General features: G+C 37.1%; 2 protein-coding genes across 9 annotated transcripts in view; both read left to right on the forward strand.

The window, feature by feature from the left end:
* Nucleotides 1-10,820, forward strand: part of arhgap4b (Rho GTPase activating protein 4b) — a 30,090-nt gene extending 19,270 nt beyond the window's left edge. For 2 of the 8 annotated variants that reach the window (XM_079588415.1, XM_079588416.1), the window contains exons 13-24: nucleotides 1,758-1,785; nucleotides 1,989-2,049; nucleotides 2,292-2,369; nucleotides 3,084-3,212; nucleotides 3,822-3,927; nucleotides 4,023-4,253; nucleotides 5,877-5,932; nucleotides 6,174-6,300; nucleotides 7,662-7,757; nucleotides 7,851-8,033; nucleotides 9,172-9,253; nucleotides 9,630-10,820. In XM_079588415.1, the coding sequence (XP_079444541.1) occupies nucleotides 1,758-1,785; nucleotides 1,989-2,049; nucleotides 2,292-2,369; nucleotides 3,084-3,212; nucleotides 3,822-3,927; nucleotides 4,023-4,253; nucleotides 5,877-5,932; nucleotides 6,174-6,300; nucleotides 7,662-7,757; nucleotides 7,851-8,033; nucleotides 9,172-9,253; nucleotides 9,630-9,839 (1,387 nt within the window). In that variant the 3' untranslated portion in view covers nucleotides 9,840-10,820. Of the gene's footprint in view, nucleotides 1-1,757; nucleotides 1,786-1,988; nucleotides 2,050-2,291; nucleotides 2,370-3,083; nucleotides 3,213-3,821; nucleotides 3,928-4,022; nucleotides 4,254-5,876; nucleotides 5,933-6,128; nucleotides 6,301-7,661; nucleotides 7,758-7,850; nucleotides 8,034-9,171; nucleotides 9,254-9,629 lie in introns of all 8 variants that reach the window. The other 6 variants (XM_079588413.1, XM_079588414.1, XM_079588411.1 and 3 more) reach the window with 3 other exon arrangements.
* A 1,021-nt stretch (nucleotides 10,821-11,841) lies between these two features.
* Nucleotides 11,842-15,543, forward strand: cav4b (caveolin 4b). The gene is made up of 4 exons (XM_079589213.1): nucleotides 11,842-12,091; nucleotides 13,768-13,958; nucleotides 14,097-14,284; nucleotides 14,523-15,543. The coding sequence occupies exons 2-4, from the start codon at nucleotides 13,773-13,775 to the stop codon at nucleotides 14,671-14,673; spliced, it is 525 nt and encodes a 174-aa protein (XP_079445339.1). The 5' UTR covers nucleotides 11,842-12,091; nucleotides 13,768-13,772; the 3' UTR covers nucleotides 14,674-15,543.
* Nucleotides 15,544-15,710: the final 167 nt, after the last annotated feature.

Below are 15,710 nucleotides of genomic sequence, written 5' to 3' on the forward strand. Positions count from 1 at the left end.
ATAATTGGATAATGCAGTCAGGGCCACAGAATTGCTTTGCCAACAACACTTTTTTTTGTTTTACTTGATTGGTTGATGAATGGGTGCAGCCCAGTAAAATTGACTTTTTTTTCTTCCAAGCAGATTGAAATCAGATTTAGGAACATTGCTAACATCGCGCTATGCTAACATGTTGTTTCTGACCCCAAATCCCTTAAGGAGCATAGTTTTGTGTCCTATATTGACGAATTTCCCATGGAAACAAGATGTTTGTGTGAGATATGTCAAGTAATTGTTCGGTTTTTTTTATGATAAAGGATTACCATTAATGATTAAAGGCCTTATATCTGCTCCTTTAATAATTCTAGATGCTTTAGTTTTTATATCTGAATAGTTTAGATTTTTTATTATTTTGAATGCACATTAGCTTATTTAACCGCATCCACCGTTTAAAATGTATTACAGTGCATGCAAATTTTTTCAGATTTTTGCATTGGTTTGAACAAAAATGGCAGACAGCTTGAATGAAAATCCACTCTCTGACAGTAGGTGGCGCTTATGGAACGGCTGAATTAGAGCTGTTTCTCTGGTAACCGATGTACACAAAACAGCTCTACGCTTTTAAACACTTCTTCATTAAAGAGGACCTATTATGACTTTTACATTTTAATTTTTCTTTAATGTTGCTGTTTGAGCATGAAAAAGGTCTGCAGAGTTAAAAAGCACAAAGTCACTTCAAAGTCCCTCACGCCAAAAAATGGACAACTGTTCACATTTCCTGTGATGATAAATTAAGTAGACTAAATACTAAACAAATTAGTAAATAAAGTTAAAGTGAAACAAGTAAATTAATAAGAAGTGCCAGACAGTGTATATGTACACACAGGTGGCTTGGAAGACGTGGGTAATATGGTTTATAAATTTTGCAGCGCAAACTGAAGATAAACAACAGTTTGCTAAATCCGGTTGTCGGGAGAGGTTTATTACCCCCAGTTCCCCCTTGTACACTGCACAAACACTGCACAACAGTTGAATATCGGCCCAACTCAAAAAAAGAGTCGCCCGATTCAGAATTTGGCTTAAAATCGGACGAAAATCGCACCATGTATGCCCATAAAAGGGCAAAATATGACCTCTTTAAGGCCAATTGAGACCGAGACTGTTGCTAACTTTGCTTAATGCCAGATATTATTTACTGTGAGTTTTTCAAATCATGATAATCAAATACGGTTTTAATGATAATTAAAATATGCAATGGTAATAATAACCGTCTGGAATTGTATCATGGCTTATCGCCAAACCTTTCTTCCCTAATGATAAATGTCTTTACTGCCACTTTTGATCAGTTTAATGCATCCGTGCCCAAAACACCCAAAACTTTTGACTGGTAGTGTATATATCTACTAAAAGTGTATTTTGGCAATGTCCAGGAGTACACTAGCAAATAAATAACAAAACATGGACTAAAATCTCATTTTGATTTTATGCTGCCTTTAAGCCCATTATTAATGTCTAGCCAGTAGGCCTACTACATTAAAACAGAGCATCCCTGACATGTTGCTTTTCAGCTAAACTCCTTGTTCTCTGCTTTTTGTCTTTCTCCCTTACCCCGATTTTCCGTCCCCCTTTCTGACTGCTTTTGCTTTCGTTTGCTTTTATGTCATTCTCTCCCCATTTTTCATGTTACACACTCCTTCTGATCATGCCAAACGATCTTCTCCTCCTTTATATGTCCCTCCTGTCTCTTTCTTTCCTTGCTTGGCTGGCTGTGACTGTAGAAGGAGGAGGCGGATGTCGAGGACTCAGGTACAGCTGTTTTCCCTGTCATGCATGCATCTGTTTGTCTGGGTAAATGTATTTCTGTGCTCTCTGCCTCTCTCCTGGCACATTATGTTTACTATACTTCATATGTATATTTGTTTTATTTCTTTCATGATTGATTCCTATACAAATCTTCCCATCCAGATATGCATAATAATCCCAATTTCCCTCCGTTCTCTGTCTAACAGAGCTCTGGTCAACAGATCCCCCTGGTGGTGGAGAGCTGCATTCGCTTCATCAACCTGCACGGTAAAACTTTCAATTGCGAGACAATCGCTTATTATAGTTACACTCTGTCATTTTCACTCATTAAATAGGTTTTACTCATGTTTGAAATGATTTACAAACACATATGATGAAAACAGTCATATATCAGTATTATTCATAGCTGACTGCTAATAGTATGTTTCCTGTGAGCACCTTAATATTGTCGGTAGTATTAATGTAAAGGAGTGAGTATTTATGTATTTATAAATGTGATGTTTTACCAGGTCTGCATCATGAAGGCATTTTTAGAGTTCCTGGTTCACAGACTGAAGTCAATCACATCAGGGATGCCTTTGAAAGAGGTAAGATCATGTTTAGATTGATGAATACAGGTGTATTATAAGAATGTAACATGAAGTAATGCACATTTGGCTGGCAATTTTCACAAAATAAAAACCGTGTTTATATTGCAATAATGACCTACTGAATGTACACTACCATTCAAAAGTTTGTTGGTTAGTCAGATTTTTTTTTTTAGTAAGGATGCATTAAAGTGTTCAGAAGTGACCTTAAAACATGTATAATATTACAATACAAATAAATGCTGTTCTTTTGAAATTTGTATTCATCAAAGAATTCTGAAAAAAAAGTATCATAGTTTCCAAAATATTAAGCAGCAAACTGTTTTTAACTTTGATAATAATAAAAAATGTTTCTTGAGCAGCAAATCAGTATAAATATTTCTGAAGGATCGTGTGACACTGAAGTAATGATTCTGAAAATTGAGCTTTGACATCACAGGAATAAATTAAGATTTTAAAATATATTAAAATAAAATAACTATTTCATTCACAATATTACAAGTTGTACAGTTTTTTTGATAAAACAAATTCAGCTTTGGTGAGCAGGAGCCTTCTTCCAAAAACTTTTTTTTTTTAATTTGACCCCAAACTTTTGAACTATTGGTAGTGTATATTATCTTATATTTATATACAAATATGCCTTTTTGTTCAGTCTCTTGTCTGTTTTCTCTTCTCGCTAACTGTTCTTCTGTTCTCTTTTATTTGGTGATGCAGGAGAGGACCCGCTCACGGACAGTGAGAGTGACATTGATTCAGTGGCAGGGGTTCTGAAGCTCTATTTCAGAGGTCTAGAGAAACCTCTGTTCCCCGAGGAGAGCTTTAGCCGGCTCATGGAGTGTGTCCGTAAGATGCCTTTCATGTCTGCACATTAATTTGCATCAGATAACAACATATCAAACCTAGTGGCATCTGCATGCAAATGAAGTTAGAGCATTTCTCAGAACTTTACCTTTCTGTCCCATTTTTCAATGACTTTTAACCAAGTGGTCATAATGTAGTCAACATTCATTCAAAGTTTTGGGTCAGTAAGCTTTTTTTTTTTTTAAATACTTTTATTCAAGATGGATATATTTAATTTATCAAAATTGACAGTAAAGACATTTTATAATGTTACAAAAATGTTAAGAAGCACAACTATTTTCAACATGGATAATAATTAAAAATGTATCTTGAGCACCAAATGATCACATTACAATGATTTCTGAAGGATCATGTGACACTGAAGATTGGAGTAATGATGCTGAAAATTCAGCTTTGACATCACAGGAATAAATTACATTTTAAAATATATTGAAATAGAAAACAGTTATTTTAAACTGCATTTTTGCTTCACAATATTGCTGTTTTTAATGTATTTTTGATCAAATAAATGCAGCCTTTCTGAGCAGTAGTTACTGTCACTGTTTTTGAAAGTCTTAAGTGAGTTGATCATTAACTCTGTGTCTCTTTCAGAGATGGAAAACGTGACAGAAAAAGTAGTGCAGATTAAGACGATAGTCTCGACCTTCCCCAGACCCGTCTTCATAGTGATGCGTTATCTCTTTGCCTTCCTTCATCAGTGAGTCCTGCTCTCTTTTTCTTAAAGGCCCGTGTAATCGTTCCAAACCTGTGCAGTGATACAGTGTGTAACCCGTTTGGTTTGTGTCTGTTCAGTGTCTCTCAGTACAGTGATGAGAACATGATGCAGCCGTATAACCTGGCCGTGTGCTTCGGCCCCAGTCTGCTCAGAGGGGTGGAGATGGGTGGTGATGAAGTGACCCTGGCACCTCAGATCAATGACCTTGTCAAGACCATGATCCTCCATCACGAGAACATTTTCCCAGGGCCATCCGAACTCCCGGGCCCCGTCTATGAGAAATGCATGACTCTGGAGCAGGAGTACTGGTGAGTCCTAAAGCCCTGATATACTCACGACGTATCTTCTTTGAGAAGTTTGAAACACCTGAGCAGCGGCATACTGTTAGCAAACATACTGCTCAGAGCAGTGTTTAGAGAATGTAAATATATGTACATTTTCTCTCAATGGCAAAATAAACACTACAAAAATGACAGCGATCAGAAAACAGCAGTTTAGAAAGCATCTGTTTAGAGCAGTGATGCGCGGGTCAATGTATAAACAACCCGCACCCGGGGGTTTTCAACTAACCCGCCCGCAACTCGGACCGCAAAAAAAAGAAAGAAAATATTGTACCCGAGCCGCATTTTTTAAAAGTAGCTAGTAAATGCTCATAGTAGCGTCATTGGGCCATAGAAGGAACTAGAGGTTCGGGTGCAGCATTTTTCTGAATGCTGTATGATATCGCCTAGTGTTATGTAATAAAGGCTTGATTTATTCATTTATTTCGCTTCATTTTTCATTCTTAACAATTAAGATGCTGCATGTGTTTATCCAGTCTAATCGAAGTGTGCGTCTCTCCCCCGACTTTCCCAACAAAAATCCCGCCCCCTTTTAGAAAATACATAAAACTGACATTACTGAGCTATATGCATTTATGACACCATGGCATTGCTCAGTTCAACGTGTTGGGAAATCGGCATTTTGTCCTGCGTCAGCTTTTATTCAAAAGTTAATAACGCGCTCGACATTCAAAAGGTAAATAATGATTTCCCACTTTCATCTCTGCCTGCAGACTGAGCTCGTGCGTCATCTTTGCACCAGTTATTCAGACAATAAAGCGTAGGCCTATGTATTTCATAGAAAATTGTGTCTAGTTCTATATAAATTACAAAGGTTTAATTGGCATCTTCATTTCAAATGACCCGACCGACTGCGACCCGAATATCATTAAAAATATTTTTGGATGACTCGTGACCGCGGGTGACCGCTCATTTTGGATCAACCCGCGCATCACTGGTTTAGAGCGATATAGATATGTTTTCATCAGCTCTGCAATTCAGTGCTCCAGTCAAGTCACATTTATTTATATACCACTTTATACAATTACTTGCTTTAAAGCTAGCAGCTTTACAGTATCAAACATGAAAAACTGTGTCATTGTTGCTTTCAGTTAGAATTACAACTTTCTACTGTGAAGCTGTGCGTTAATATTTTTATTCGCATCTGAGCTTGACGGATTGAACAGAAGAAATGAACCGGAAAAAGATTTCCATGTCAAAGAGCCACACCCACTTAGTACATAATTGCCACAGACCAGTAGTAGTTTGAAGGTGTTTAACAGACAGAGCGAACTTCTCCGGAAAGGTTGCTTTGGTGAGCAGTTTCAATCTCCAAAGGAATTTCATTGTGGCCTGGTTTTGTTTTAAATGACATCACACCTATTTGTTTTTCAATTTCGCTTGAAGTATATCGGGGCCTTTAGAGGGATAGTTCATCGAAAAATTAAAAACATCTGTCATTATTTCTTAAACTCATTGTCTTTTAAAACCTTTTGCTGTTGTTTTGGGTGTCGCACAAAATCAATCTTAATTTTTAAAGAATAGTTAGCAGTTCTTGCCAGGATTCTTCTAGTGTTTTTTCTTTTAAGTAACGCCAACTTCTTTTTCCAGTGAACCCATCATAGAGGAGGGTGAGGGAGAAGCTGAACATCCTCCCAGTGAAGATGGTAAGAAAGTACAACATACATCATGACAATTCATTTTTAAACCTTTGAAGTTTGAATTAATCTAAATGTGTCCGTGTGTGTTCCATGTTGGGTTTTTGTGTGCTGTTGTGCATTGTGGACATTCCATGTTGGATTTTGGCATATGTGGCATTTCTGTTGCCATGCTTTGTGTTGTCTGTATGCATTGTATGAGCAGAGAGCGAGGCTGTGGCCATGTTTGATTATGTTGCGCGCTCTGCAGCCGAGCTGTCATTCAAGCAGGGTGAACACCTCCTACTACACAGCAAGGTCTCTGCTGATTGGTGGAGAGGGGAACTAGGAGGAGTGAGAGGCCTGATCCCACATAAGTACATCAGTATGGTAGAGGGGTGAGAACATACACCATAAACTACATGCGGTTCCTTCAAACATTACATTGATGTTACTATTACAGCTTCTTATAGACAATAAGACTTATAGTAAGAAAAGTTTTAATTGTTAAAAGGCCGTTTCAAAACTTAATCGAAGTTTCAAAGCCTTGTTGCTTACTAGTTACAAAGACAGCATCCTGACCCAGTAAGGGAGTGATTTATAGCATAATATGCTTTATAGACAGCAACTCTGTGCTCCACACTTGTCTCTTGACTCGATTAAATTTATCAAAAGTGGCAGTAGAGACATTTATAATGTTTCTATTGCAAATAAATGCTGTCATTTTGAACTTTCTAATGATAAAAAATCCTGAAAAAATGTATCACTGTTTCCACAAAAATATGAAGCAACACAACTGTTTTCAACACTGATGATAATTCAGCAATTGAAAATTCAGCGTCGAAATCACAGGAATAAATTACACTTTATATGTTACATAGAAAACTGGTATTTATTGTAATAATATTTTTGATTAAATGTGATATTAAACACTTCTTTCAAAAACCTTACCAACTCCAAACTTTTGAACGGTAGTGTAAACATAAATATGAAAAAAATACATAGCACTTACATAGCAAACATCGGGTAAAATAATTTATTACACCGAACAATTTTTGTCAATATTTCCAGTGTTGAATGCTTTTGAAACGGCTAATGAGCATAATTTGCTAACCAAATTGATTATTAATTATTTGATTAATTAGTCGATTAGTAAATATCTGAGCACTAATTAATCTGCTTTTATATTACTATGTTTCAAACATGACTGATATGAAGCATATGAAATCAGTCAGATATGTCACTAATAGACTTTAGTCAGAGTAGATGTCATATTTCATTTGTCACTAACAGAATCAAGACTGTGAGGGACAGTTCATTCAATATGTCATGCTGAAAATAAGGCTCAAGGTCACATCTAATGTTTTGTTGGCAGAATGATCAACATCCAGGTACGCAGACATAACGGGTCTCATTCATGAAATGCAAGAAGAACAAACCTTTCTTTCTTGTCGCATTCAATTCACTGCAGCCATTTACGTAAGAATGGATTTATGAATGATTTACACTAATTTGTTCCGCTTGTATTGTTTTATGAATGAGACTCGTCAAACGGGCTGTAAATCCATCCCTCACAGCCTTGTTTTTGCATTAAATAAAATATGGTGTCTAAATGGATTAAAGTATATGGAAACCATTGCAGGGACATAAAGAAAACATAATAAACAAACATATTGCTTTTGTTCTAATACAATATCTTGGTAGCCATAACCTTACCATTAGCTTTGGTAACCTCATCTTGTTGTCTTCTCATCCTCAGGGCGGAGCGAAAGGAACGAGGGAAGAAGGATGACAGCAGAGGGGGAAGCACAGGAAACCTGTCAGAAGAACAGCAGCAGTCTGAACAGAGCACCAGGTACACTCTCTCAGGCCACTGGTAATAATGCACCATGGATGCTCTACACTGAGATCTCACTGTATCTGCACTGTGTCTGCTGTCGTTCCCCAGGATGAGAGTGAACAGTGACAGTGCTTCTTTGCCCTGCCGGCAGAGGACCAGCAGTGGAGGAAGCAGTATAGGTGGAGGCAGCAGTGGGAGTGTGAGCCCCATACGGAAGCTCACGCTGCAGGTGCCCGAGGGACGACTCATCCTTCCTCCTCAGTCAACTGCAGCTGCACGCCAATTCTCAGGGTAGGAGAACAGAAGCTGTTGTTTTGATGGTACCAGCTGCTGAAAGGCACATGCATGAGGCGTGATCGGAGTATGTGACCACCATTAAACCACAATGAGCTTACAGAATATTTTTTTGAGATGACAAAAATGAGGTTCAAACGTTTAGTAGGATAAAAAAAAAATATATATATATATATATATATATATAATTCTTTTTTTTTCTTCTTTTTTTTTTGGAAGGATGCATTAAATTGATCAAAAGTGACAGTTGAACCATTTATAATGTTACAAAAAGATTTCTATTTCAAATACATCCTTTTCTTTTGAATTTTTGGTTAAGTAGTTTTAAGTTAAGTTTTAGTAGCCTGGGACAACCCTGACGAACTTCCGGCAAAATTGAGATTTGCTCTGCAAGTCTGTCTTGCCAAGAGCCCATTCAAGCCCATTTCCAATTTTTCAAAATCGAGACACCAATCACAAACGTTGAGGCGGGCTTTACACGATGACGATCGCTCTGATTGGTTTTAGGTCTATTCAATTGCGCCCAGAGGCATTTGAGCGAAGCCTGTTGGTGACGCCCCTTTGGAAATGGGCTGTGAATGAACCTTCCCCAGACCCACTCTCAGTTACAACAGAGAAGGGTCTGGTGTCAAACTGGCTAAAGTTTTAGCGCTATATCGCGTTGATCAATACGCCACTTCATGTTGTATTTTTATTGGCTAGTCAACAAACAGAAAATGTCAGAGAGTGATCCTAGGCTATCCTTGGTCACAGGACCGTGGCAACAGCCGTCTTTGAACACCTCTCTCACTGTACGACGTAGGACCACTGTTTAGGGGCCACGACCACAGAAATCGCCACGATTGGTCATTTTTCGTCTGGGACAGCCCAAAACCATACAATGTGTATATTAATGGGGCATTAAGCTGGAAATTATGCAGAAAATTCAAATACTGCATCAAATAGAAAACGGTTACTTTATTATAATCGTAAAACTATTCCACAATATTACAGTTTTTCCTGTACTTTTTGATCAAGTAATTGTAGCCTTGGTGAGCATAAGAGACCGTTCCCAAACTTTTGAATGGTAGTGTATGTTGTTATAAGTAATTCAAATTTATTTCTTTTTTTATATATGCCTTTTTTTCCTCTTCAGTCATCAAGAGCGCAGACACACTTTGGACAGTCTGAGGCCAGTAGGAGGAGCAGCAGAAAGACAGACAGTGCATATCGACAAGGTCTGATTCTCATACTGACTGACATTTCACCAAATTTGTATTTATTTATGATAAGCTAACATATTTTATCAGGTAGAAATTGGTGAGAAATTGTAAAAATCCCCCATGAACGAATACAAAAGGTTTTTGAAACTAGAATCATGGATTTAGTTGTTAACTATAAATTAATTATTTTAATATATTTCCACTGTAAATCTAACAGGTTTAAAAACAAGCAGCTTTGTCATTACACCAGAAATATCTTACCTTTGTATATTACTTGGACAATGGGGGCCTTAGATTTAAATCAGTGGTTCTCCGGCTTTTATATTCTATGAACATGGAAACCCATATAAAAATCCCAATGTTTTAATGACCGATTCTCTCTTTCTCATAGGAGGTCAGTCGCCAGATGAACTCTGTGTTTAGGGAGCTGTTGTCTCGTCAGCCTCCTCTGGAAGTCTCGGGGGGTTCGAGCGCGCCCCCCTCCTCTCCCCCTGCGTCTGTCCCGTCGGTTTCCTCCGCTGCTGCTCGACCTCCGGTGAAGAAGGGAGGCTTCGGCCTGCGCAGCAGAGGTCTCTTCAAACCCCAAGACCAACAGGACTGAGGGAGAGGAAGGGATGATTCATGAGTTAATCTGAGTATGAGTGCTGAGGGAACAGCAAACTCATCACAGATATGGATATATTTTTCCAGACATACAATATATGGTACTCTTTACGGCCTTATTAACTAAATTTACGTTGACAGTAACTGATTATGGTTTTGTTCGTGTGAGACCAAGTCATTGATCCTATTATTGGTTGTATTTGTGTTTTACTAGCTTTGACAACAGTTAATCTGGTCCTCGGTCAAGAATTTCCTACTCTAATCATTCACCGCAGTGATGTCCAATGTGTCTGACGTTTTTGACTGTAGTGTTGGCTGTGTTCTTTTGGAAAAACATAACTATCTGCTGATGATGTATTTATGGAGCACCATGGAGTCCCTCAAAGCACCTAGATTCTGATCGGCAAGTGAATTGTGGGAATGATGTCCATGACAGACAGAGTCCACACTGTAATTTTAAATATAGACGTGTCACTCTGAATGTAGCGAGAGATTTATGAAGGCCACTCAGATGTTTGCGAACCAAGAGATCTTCTTCATTATTGGAGTTTTTCTTATTCAGTTTTAAATGTTTCTTTGTTGCTTTTTGGTATTATGCATAGCTCAAGTAGTTCTAGGTACACCATGATGAATAATAAATAAAAAGCTCCAGTGTTTTATTTTTAGATGATTAATTTAGTTTTTTTGTATCATTTGCTATTTAATTATTATTATTTTTTATTTTATTTTTTTTTTACATTTAATTGCATTACAATACAATTATTTGCATTACAATGGCTTATTCTTTAAAAAAGCATTCTGTCGTAAAGGAACCAGCACATATGCATGCAATGTGCTGGGATGGTCTCGCGTGGGAACAGGTGGGACGGCCAAAATAAGCACAGCTCTGTAGCCTTTTTTTATCCCGCCGGCTCCATGTGAAAAAGACAACTGTGAAGATAAGTGCCACAAAGCAGCTCAGGAACTGTCCAACAGAGAAGTGACTGGAGAAAAGAACAAACTGTGAAAAGGCACATGTAGTCACAGGAAGTACAATGGCACTCACTTCCTTTTCGCTGCACATATTAATGCCTCTGGTTACTGGTCTCCCTCGACTTCCACCCCATCACCCATACCTCCCCCTTAGCAGTGTGTGTCTCTGGTAGATGATGTCATCATTGATATGTGGATTACAATATTATCAAAATAAATTATAGATTCTAAAATACTGTCGACTTGCCAAATATTTCATGCAGAATAATTACTTGTAAATGTTATATAATATCTATATACTCTTTTATCATTTATTAATTAAACTGTTTTTTTTAATATATTTTCAGTTTTCATTTTAGTTTTAAGTTTATGTAGTATGTTTTGTTTGTTTTGAGTTGGTATTTCTATTTAGCATTATTCTATTTTTATTTCATATTGAGGTATTTTAGTCCTTTAACTTAAACTTGTATTTTATCTGTTTCAATTATTTTTTTTCTATTTGATTTTATTTCAATGAAATTTTTTATTGGTTTAGGGGTTACATTTGACAACAAGTCAATTCATTAACTAATAATGAGCAATACATTTGTTACAGTTTTTAAAAATCTTAATTAACATTTCATTATTTACTCAAATTCATGAAATAATATTAATAGATACCACTTTTGATTTTAATAATGTATTAGTGAATGTTGGAATTAACATTAACCAAGATTAATAAATGCTTTAGAAGTTAATTGATGTTAACATATGGAGACTTGTAATAGTAAAGTGTTTCCAGTTTTGCTTTGTTTTACACTGTGTAATACAATGACATACATTTTTAAGTCTCTCTTAACTGTCCAAATATTTTTTAGGGCCACTATGTTTCCTAAAAGAAAAAAATAATTGATCTAGGCCTAAAATTAGATAGTATGAGAGGAAACTGGCTGTGTGTGAAGAGGGTTAGCCGGTCCGGTAACCTGATTAGTGGTGCCCTCTCCTTTCCTCTCCCCAAAATAACTCTACGCTCAGCCTACTAATTCTTCACTGGGTACACACACTTCCACAAACTAGACTATGGCAAAGAACACAAGGCAGAGAGAGTGAGGTCACACTGCCTTACTGTAAAACGCTCCGCTCCATTCCTTCTGATGTCCAACAGAATGATATAGGCCATGTATTCATCTGACGAGACAAGTTTATGGAGATTTGCAGTGTCTGTCTGACTGATCAAAATAGTCATAAACTACTGCCAATTAGAGTCTATATTTGGACCAGGACTGAATATTGAATAGGGTAAGTGATAAATATTCTAAATTTCTAAAAATAAATATTTTGCATCCCATTCATCATGAGTATTCCATATAAAATGCAATGCATGTATGTCAATTTTTTTTCTACACATTCTTTTCAAATTGATTTATGAAATGTCAGATTTAGTCATCTACGCCCATATGCCATACAGTACTGGTGGGTTCATGTCATCGCAAGCATCTCAGTCAGACAAGCATGTATGACAGTATGATGCGTAATGAGTAAATGTAGGAGTTGCAGGGTGTGTCTTGTCTGACTTGAGTTTGTATTTGTCACATGTTGCCTGTAATATAGTGGTTCTCAAAGAGGGCCTCCGCACACTTCCTCGTAGAGCTTGTACTTGTAAGCTGGGCGGGTCAGCTATATAACACAGAATTGTATGACCCAGACCAAAATGACAACCAGCAGGCCTCATCTAACCTTTCTATGGGTAGCTAGGTGAGCTACCTTATAGTTAGCTCGGACAGCAGCCTGGTTGACCTGAGTTTGGCGAAGCAATACATTCTGTTGTGCAGCCAGTCCGCCTTTCATTCTCTGAATCCTGTCTTCTCTTGCTTGCCCTCGCAAGCTAGCATACTTTTTGTGGCGGGTTTCGTGGTGACAACGCAGATTATATTCTTTGAAAACTTCCACACTTTCTTTACATATAACACAAACTGCACGGTCCTTACACTGAACAAAAAAAATAATCGTTGGTCCACTGTTCTTTGAAAACTCTGCACTCTCTATCAACTTTTCGTTTCTGCTAGACATTTTTCTGTCCTGAACACTGACAGTTCTCTGCATGTGCGTTGTCTGGGACTGCTTGATCTCGAGCATGTGCATGTCGGGTGACGAAAATTCGACAAATTTATAAATAAATATAAATTTTTAACTGAAAAAAAATAAACAAAATAGGCTACCAGATGCACACATGTTATTATTTTCCAAAAAGCAATTAAAAAAATAGGCCATGACGACTTTTGGAGATTGCCTCATCGGACCGGTTCAAGTAGTGGGAGGCAGAGGGGCTGGGGGCCTTGGCTTGGTGACCCATGATTTAGGCTTTAATAGTGTTGCATTAGAAACGCATACTTAGTTCTGAGGACATGAACAGCTCCGAGTCGAACGTCACGTGTTGTCATCTCTAAATTACAGTAATTGCGACATGCTGGGAATAATTATATATGATGCCACTTTTATGTGAATAAAAAGTTTGAGCAGCTTTGTCATCCAAGCAGACATCTTGTAGGGGTCTTCAAATAATGTTTTTTTTAACAACGGGGGCCTTGCAGTCAAATACTTTGAGAACCTTGTAGTTTGTGTAGTTTATAAACTAAAATGTTTAATTTAACATTTAACCCACAGTCACAGATATGCTAAAAACCTAACCTATGCATAGGCCTATACTACACTGTAAAAAATATTGTTGGTTTAACTTAAAGTAACTAACCTGTTTGACTTAAAAATGTAAGTTCATTGATGAGTTGATACAATTGAGACAACAGAAACTCAAAATATCATGTTATCTGAACCACAAATTGTCTAAGTTGATTTCACAAAAGTAAAAAATGTGATAACAAATCACGAAAATATTTTTTACTCTGTAGTTATTGAAATGTTGCTGAAATGTTTGTTGAAATTTCACTAAACTTAAAAGTGTGTGATCTGCTTCGCAGTCAATATGATGCGAGACGAGTATTTGGTGGAGTGTAATATTGATGATGATGATGATGAAGATGATTATGATGAAGATTATGATGTGAAGAAGATCCAGCCGTCTCCGCCTCCTCCACCACAGTTCTCCTCCACCCCTTCACTCGCTCATGTTGAGATCAGGGATCCCTGTGGCGTCAACAAACACTTGAAGGTGAACGCAACGTTCTTCTTCTCATCTTCTCATCTTCATCAAACATCTTCTCATGATGTTTTACAATAGGCTACATGAAATCAAAATAACCACGAATAAAATTCACGTAACTTTTGTTCATCATTGTGACACCATCAGGTAGAGTTTAGCGATGTGTTGGCAGAGCCCGAGTCTACACACAGCTACGACCGCGTGTGGGTGTACAGCGGGATCGCCTTCGAGTCCACGCGGCTGTGGGTGTACCGCTGCCTGACGGCGCTGTGTGCGGTTCCCCTCTCCTGCCTCTGCGGCTGCCTCTTTGCCCTGCTGGCCTGTATGCACATCTGGTAAGAAAAAAATAATACAAAAATAGATTTATGATAGATGTTCCTTAAAGTTTTTTCAAAGGGATAGTTTACCCCCAAATTAAAATTGTGTCATCGTTTATACCCTCATGTTGTTCTAAAACTGTATGAGTTTCGTTCTTCTGTTGAACACAACATTTTTGACAGAATTTTCATTTTTGGGTGAACTTTCCCTTTAAACTAAAATATTGTCACTGCTTCTATTTCCTTCTTGTCATAGGTGTGTGATGCCCTGTATTCAGGTGTGTCATACCTGCCTGCCCTGTGTGAGGTCACTGTGGATGAGTGTGGTTAATATCTTCATCACTCCATTCTGCACATCTGTGGCTCGCTGTTGCAGTGGCATATACGTGATGGTCTCCAAAGAGTGATGAAACTCAATTAAGGAGGACTTTGAGGAAACTGTTAAACTGCTTTCCTCTAAATTAAACCGACAAAACATGAATCCTTGGAATCCCTGAATGGAATTTTTTTTGTTGCTCTTTTGAAGTTACAGAATAAAGCATGTATTCAACCATTTAAAGAAGAGGATTACATGCTATTATAGCCTGTAGATTTTTAATTATATAATACTAATTGTTTTAAATTATCTTAATGTAATAAAAAATGTGCATGTCAGAAGATATTTTGTATCTTTCTAAGCATAATACAAAAAAGAGCCTCACACAAAATATCAATAACCTCTTTTTTCATATAATCTGTTTATATTTTTCTGTTTGATGTGTAATTGTCATGTATTATCTATGAAGCCAGATGGTTATCATGTCATACATGTATTTGAAAATTTATCAAGTTTTGTCAACAACATTTTTATTATGTGAATATGCAAGTCAAGCTGGACGATAAAGCACTCAAAAGCATTAAATACTTTTTCTTTCTTTTTCTTGTATTTGTGAGATCAAACTAAAAATGTATGTAGCCTATAATGGTATTTGTAAAAGAACAGAGAACACCTGCATATTTAACAATCTTCATTATGACAAGAACAGTAGCCTAAATATTGGCCTACTTTTCACATCCGTTGCAGTGCATCTATCCTTTTACAATTGGTTTCAGTACTACAGGTGGAAGTGCTGTAGTGGATTGTGTTACTATGTAGGACTGGAGCATTGTATATATAGCCCAAAACGGAAATTAATACATTTGTGATTATGTTGATTGCCAAAGAACTTTGCATAAATGTAATGTCACAAATACAAATACTTATTATTAGCCTATTAGAAATATTATAATAATAGCCTAATAATAATAATTGTTGTTGTTGTTATTGTGTTATTGCGTCAAAACAGCTAAACAATAATAATTTGTTCTGGTCGTGAAAAAAAACAACTATATTATAGGATCTCTGGAGTATTCTTTAACAAAAACATGTCAAAAAATGACCTGAAGACATAAAAAAGGTTTAAAA

The sequence above is a fragment of the Phoxinus phoxinus genome (genome assembly GCF_949152265.1).
Source record: "Phoxinus phoxinus genome assembly, chromosome: 18".
Classification (NCBI taxonomy): domain Eukaryota; kingdom Metazoa; phylum Chordata; class Actinopteri; order Cypriniformes; family Leuciscidae; genus Phoxinus; species Phoxinus phoxinus.

Coding starts and splice junctions, on each gene's coding strand:
- cav4b (XM_079589213.1), top strand. CDS start 13,773: ATGATGCGAGACGAGTATTTGGTGGAGTGTAATATTGATGATGATGAT. Junction 13,959..14,096: donor GCGTCAACAAACACTTGAAG/GTGAACGCAACG, acceptor TGACACCATCAG/GTAGAGTTTAGCGATGTGTT. Junction 14,285..14,522: donor CTGGCCTGTATGCACATCTG/GTAAGAAAAAAA, acceptor TTCTTGTCATAG/GTGTGTGATGCCCTGTATTC.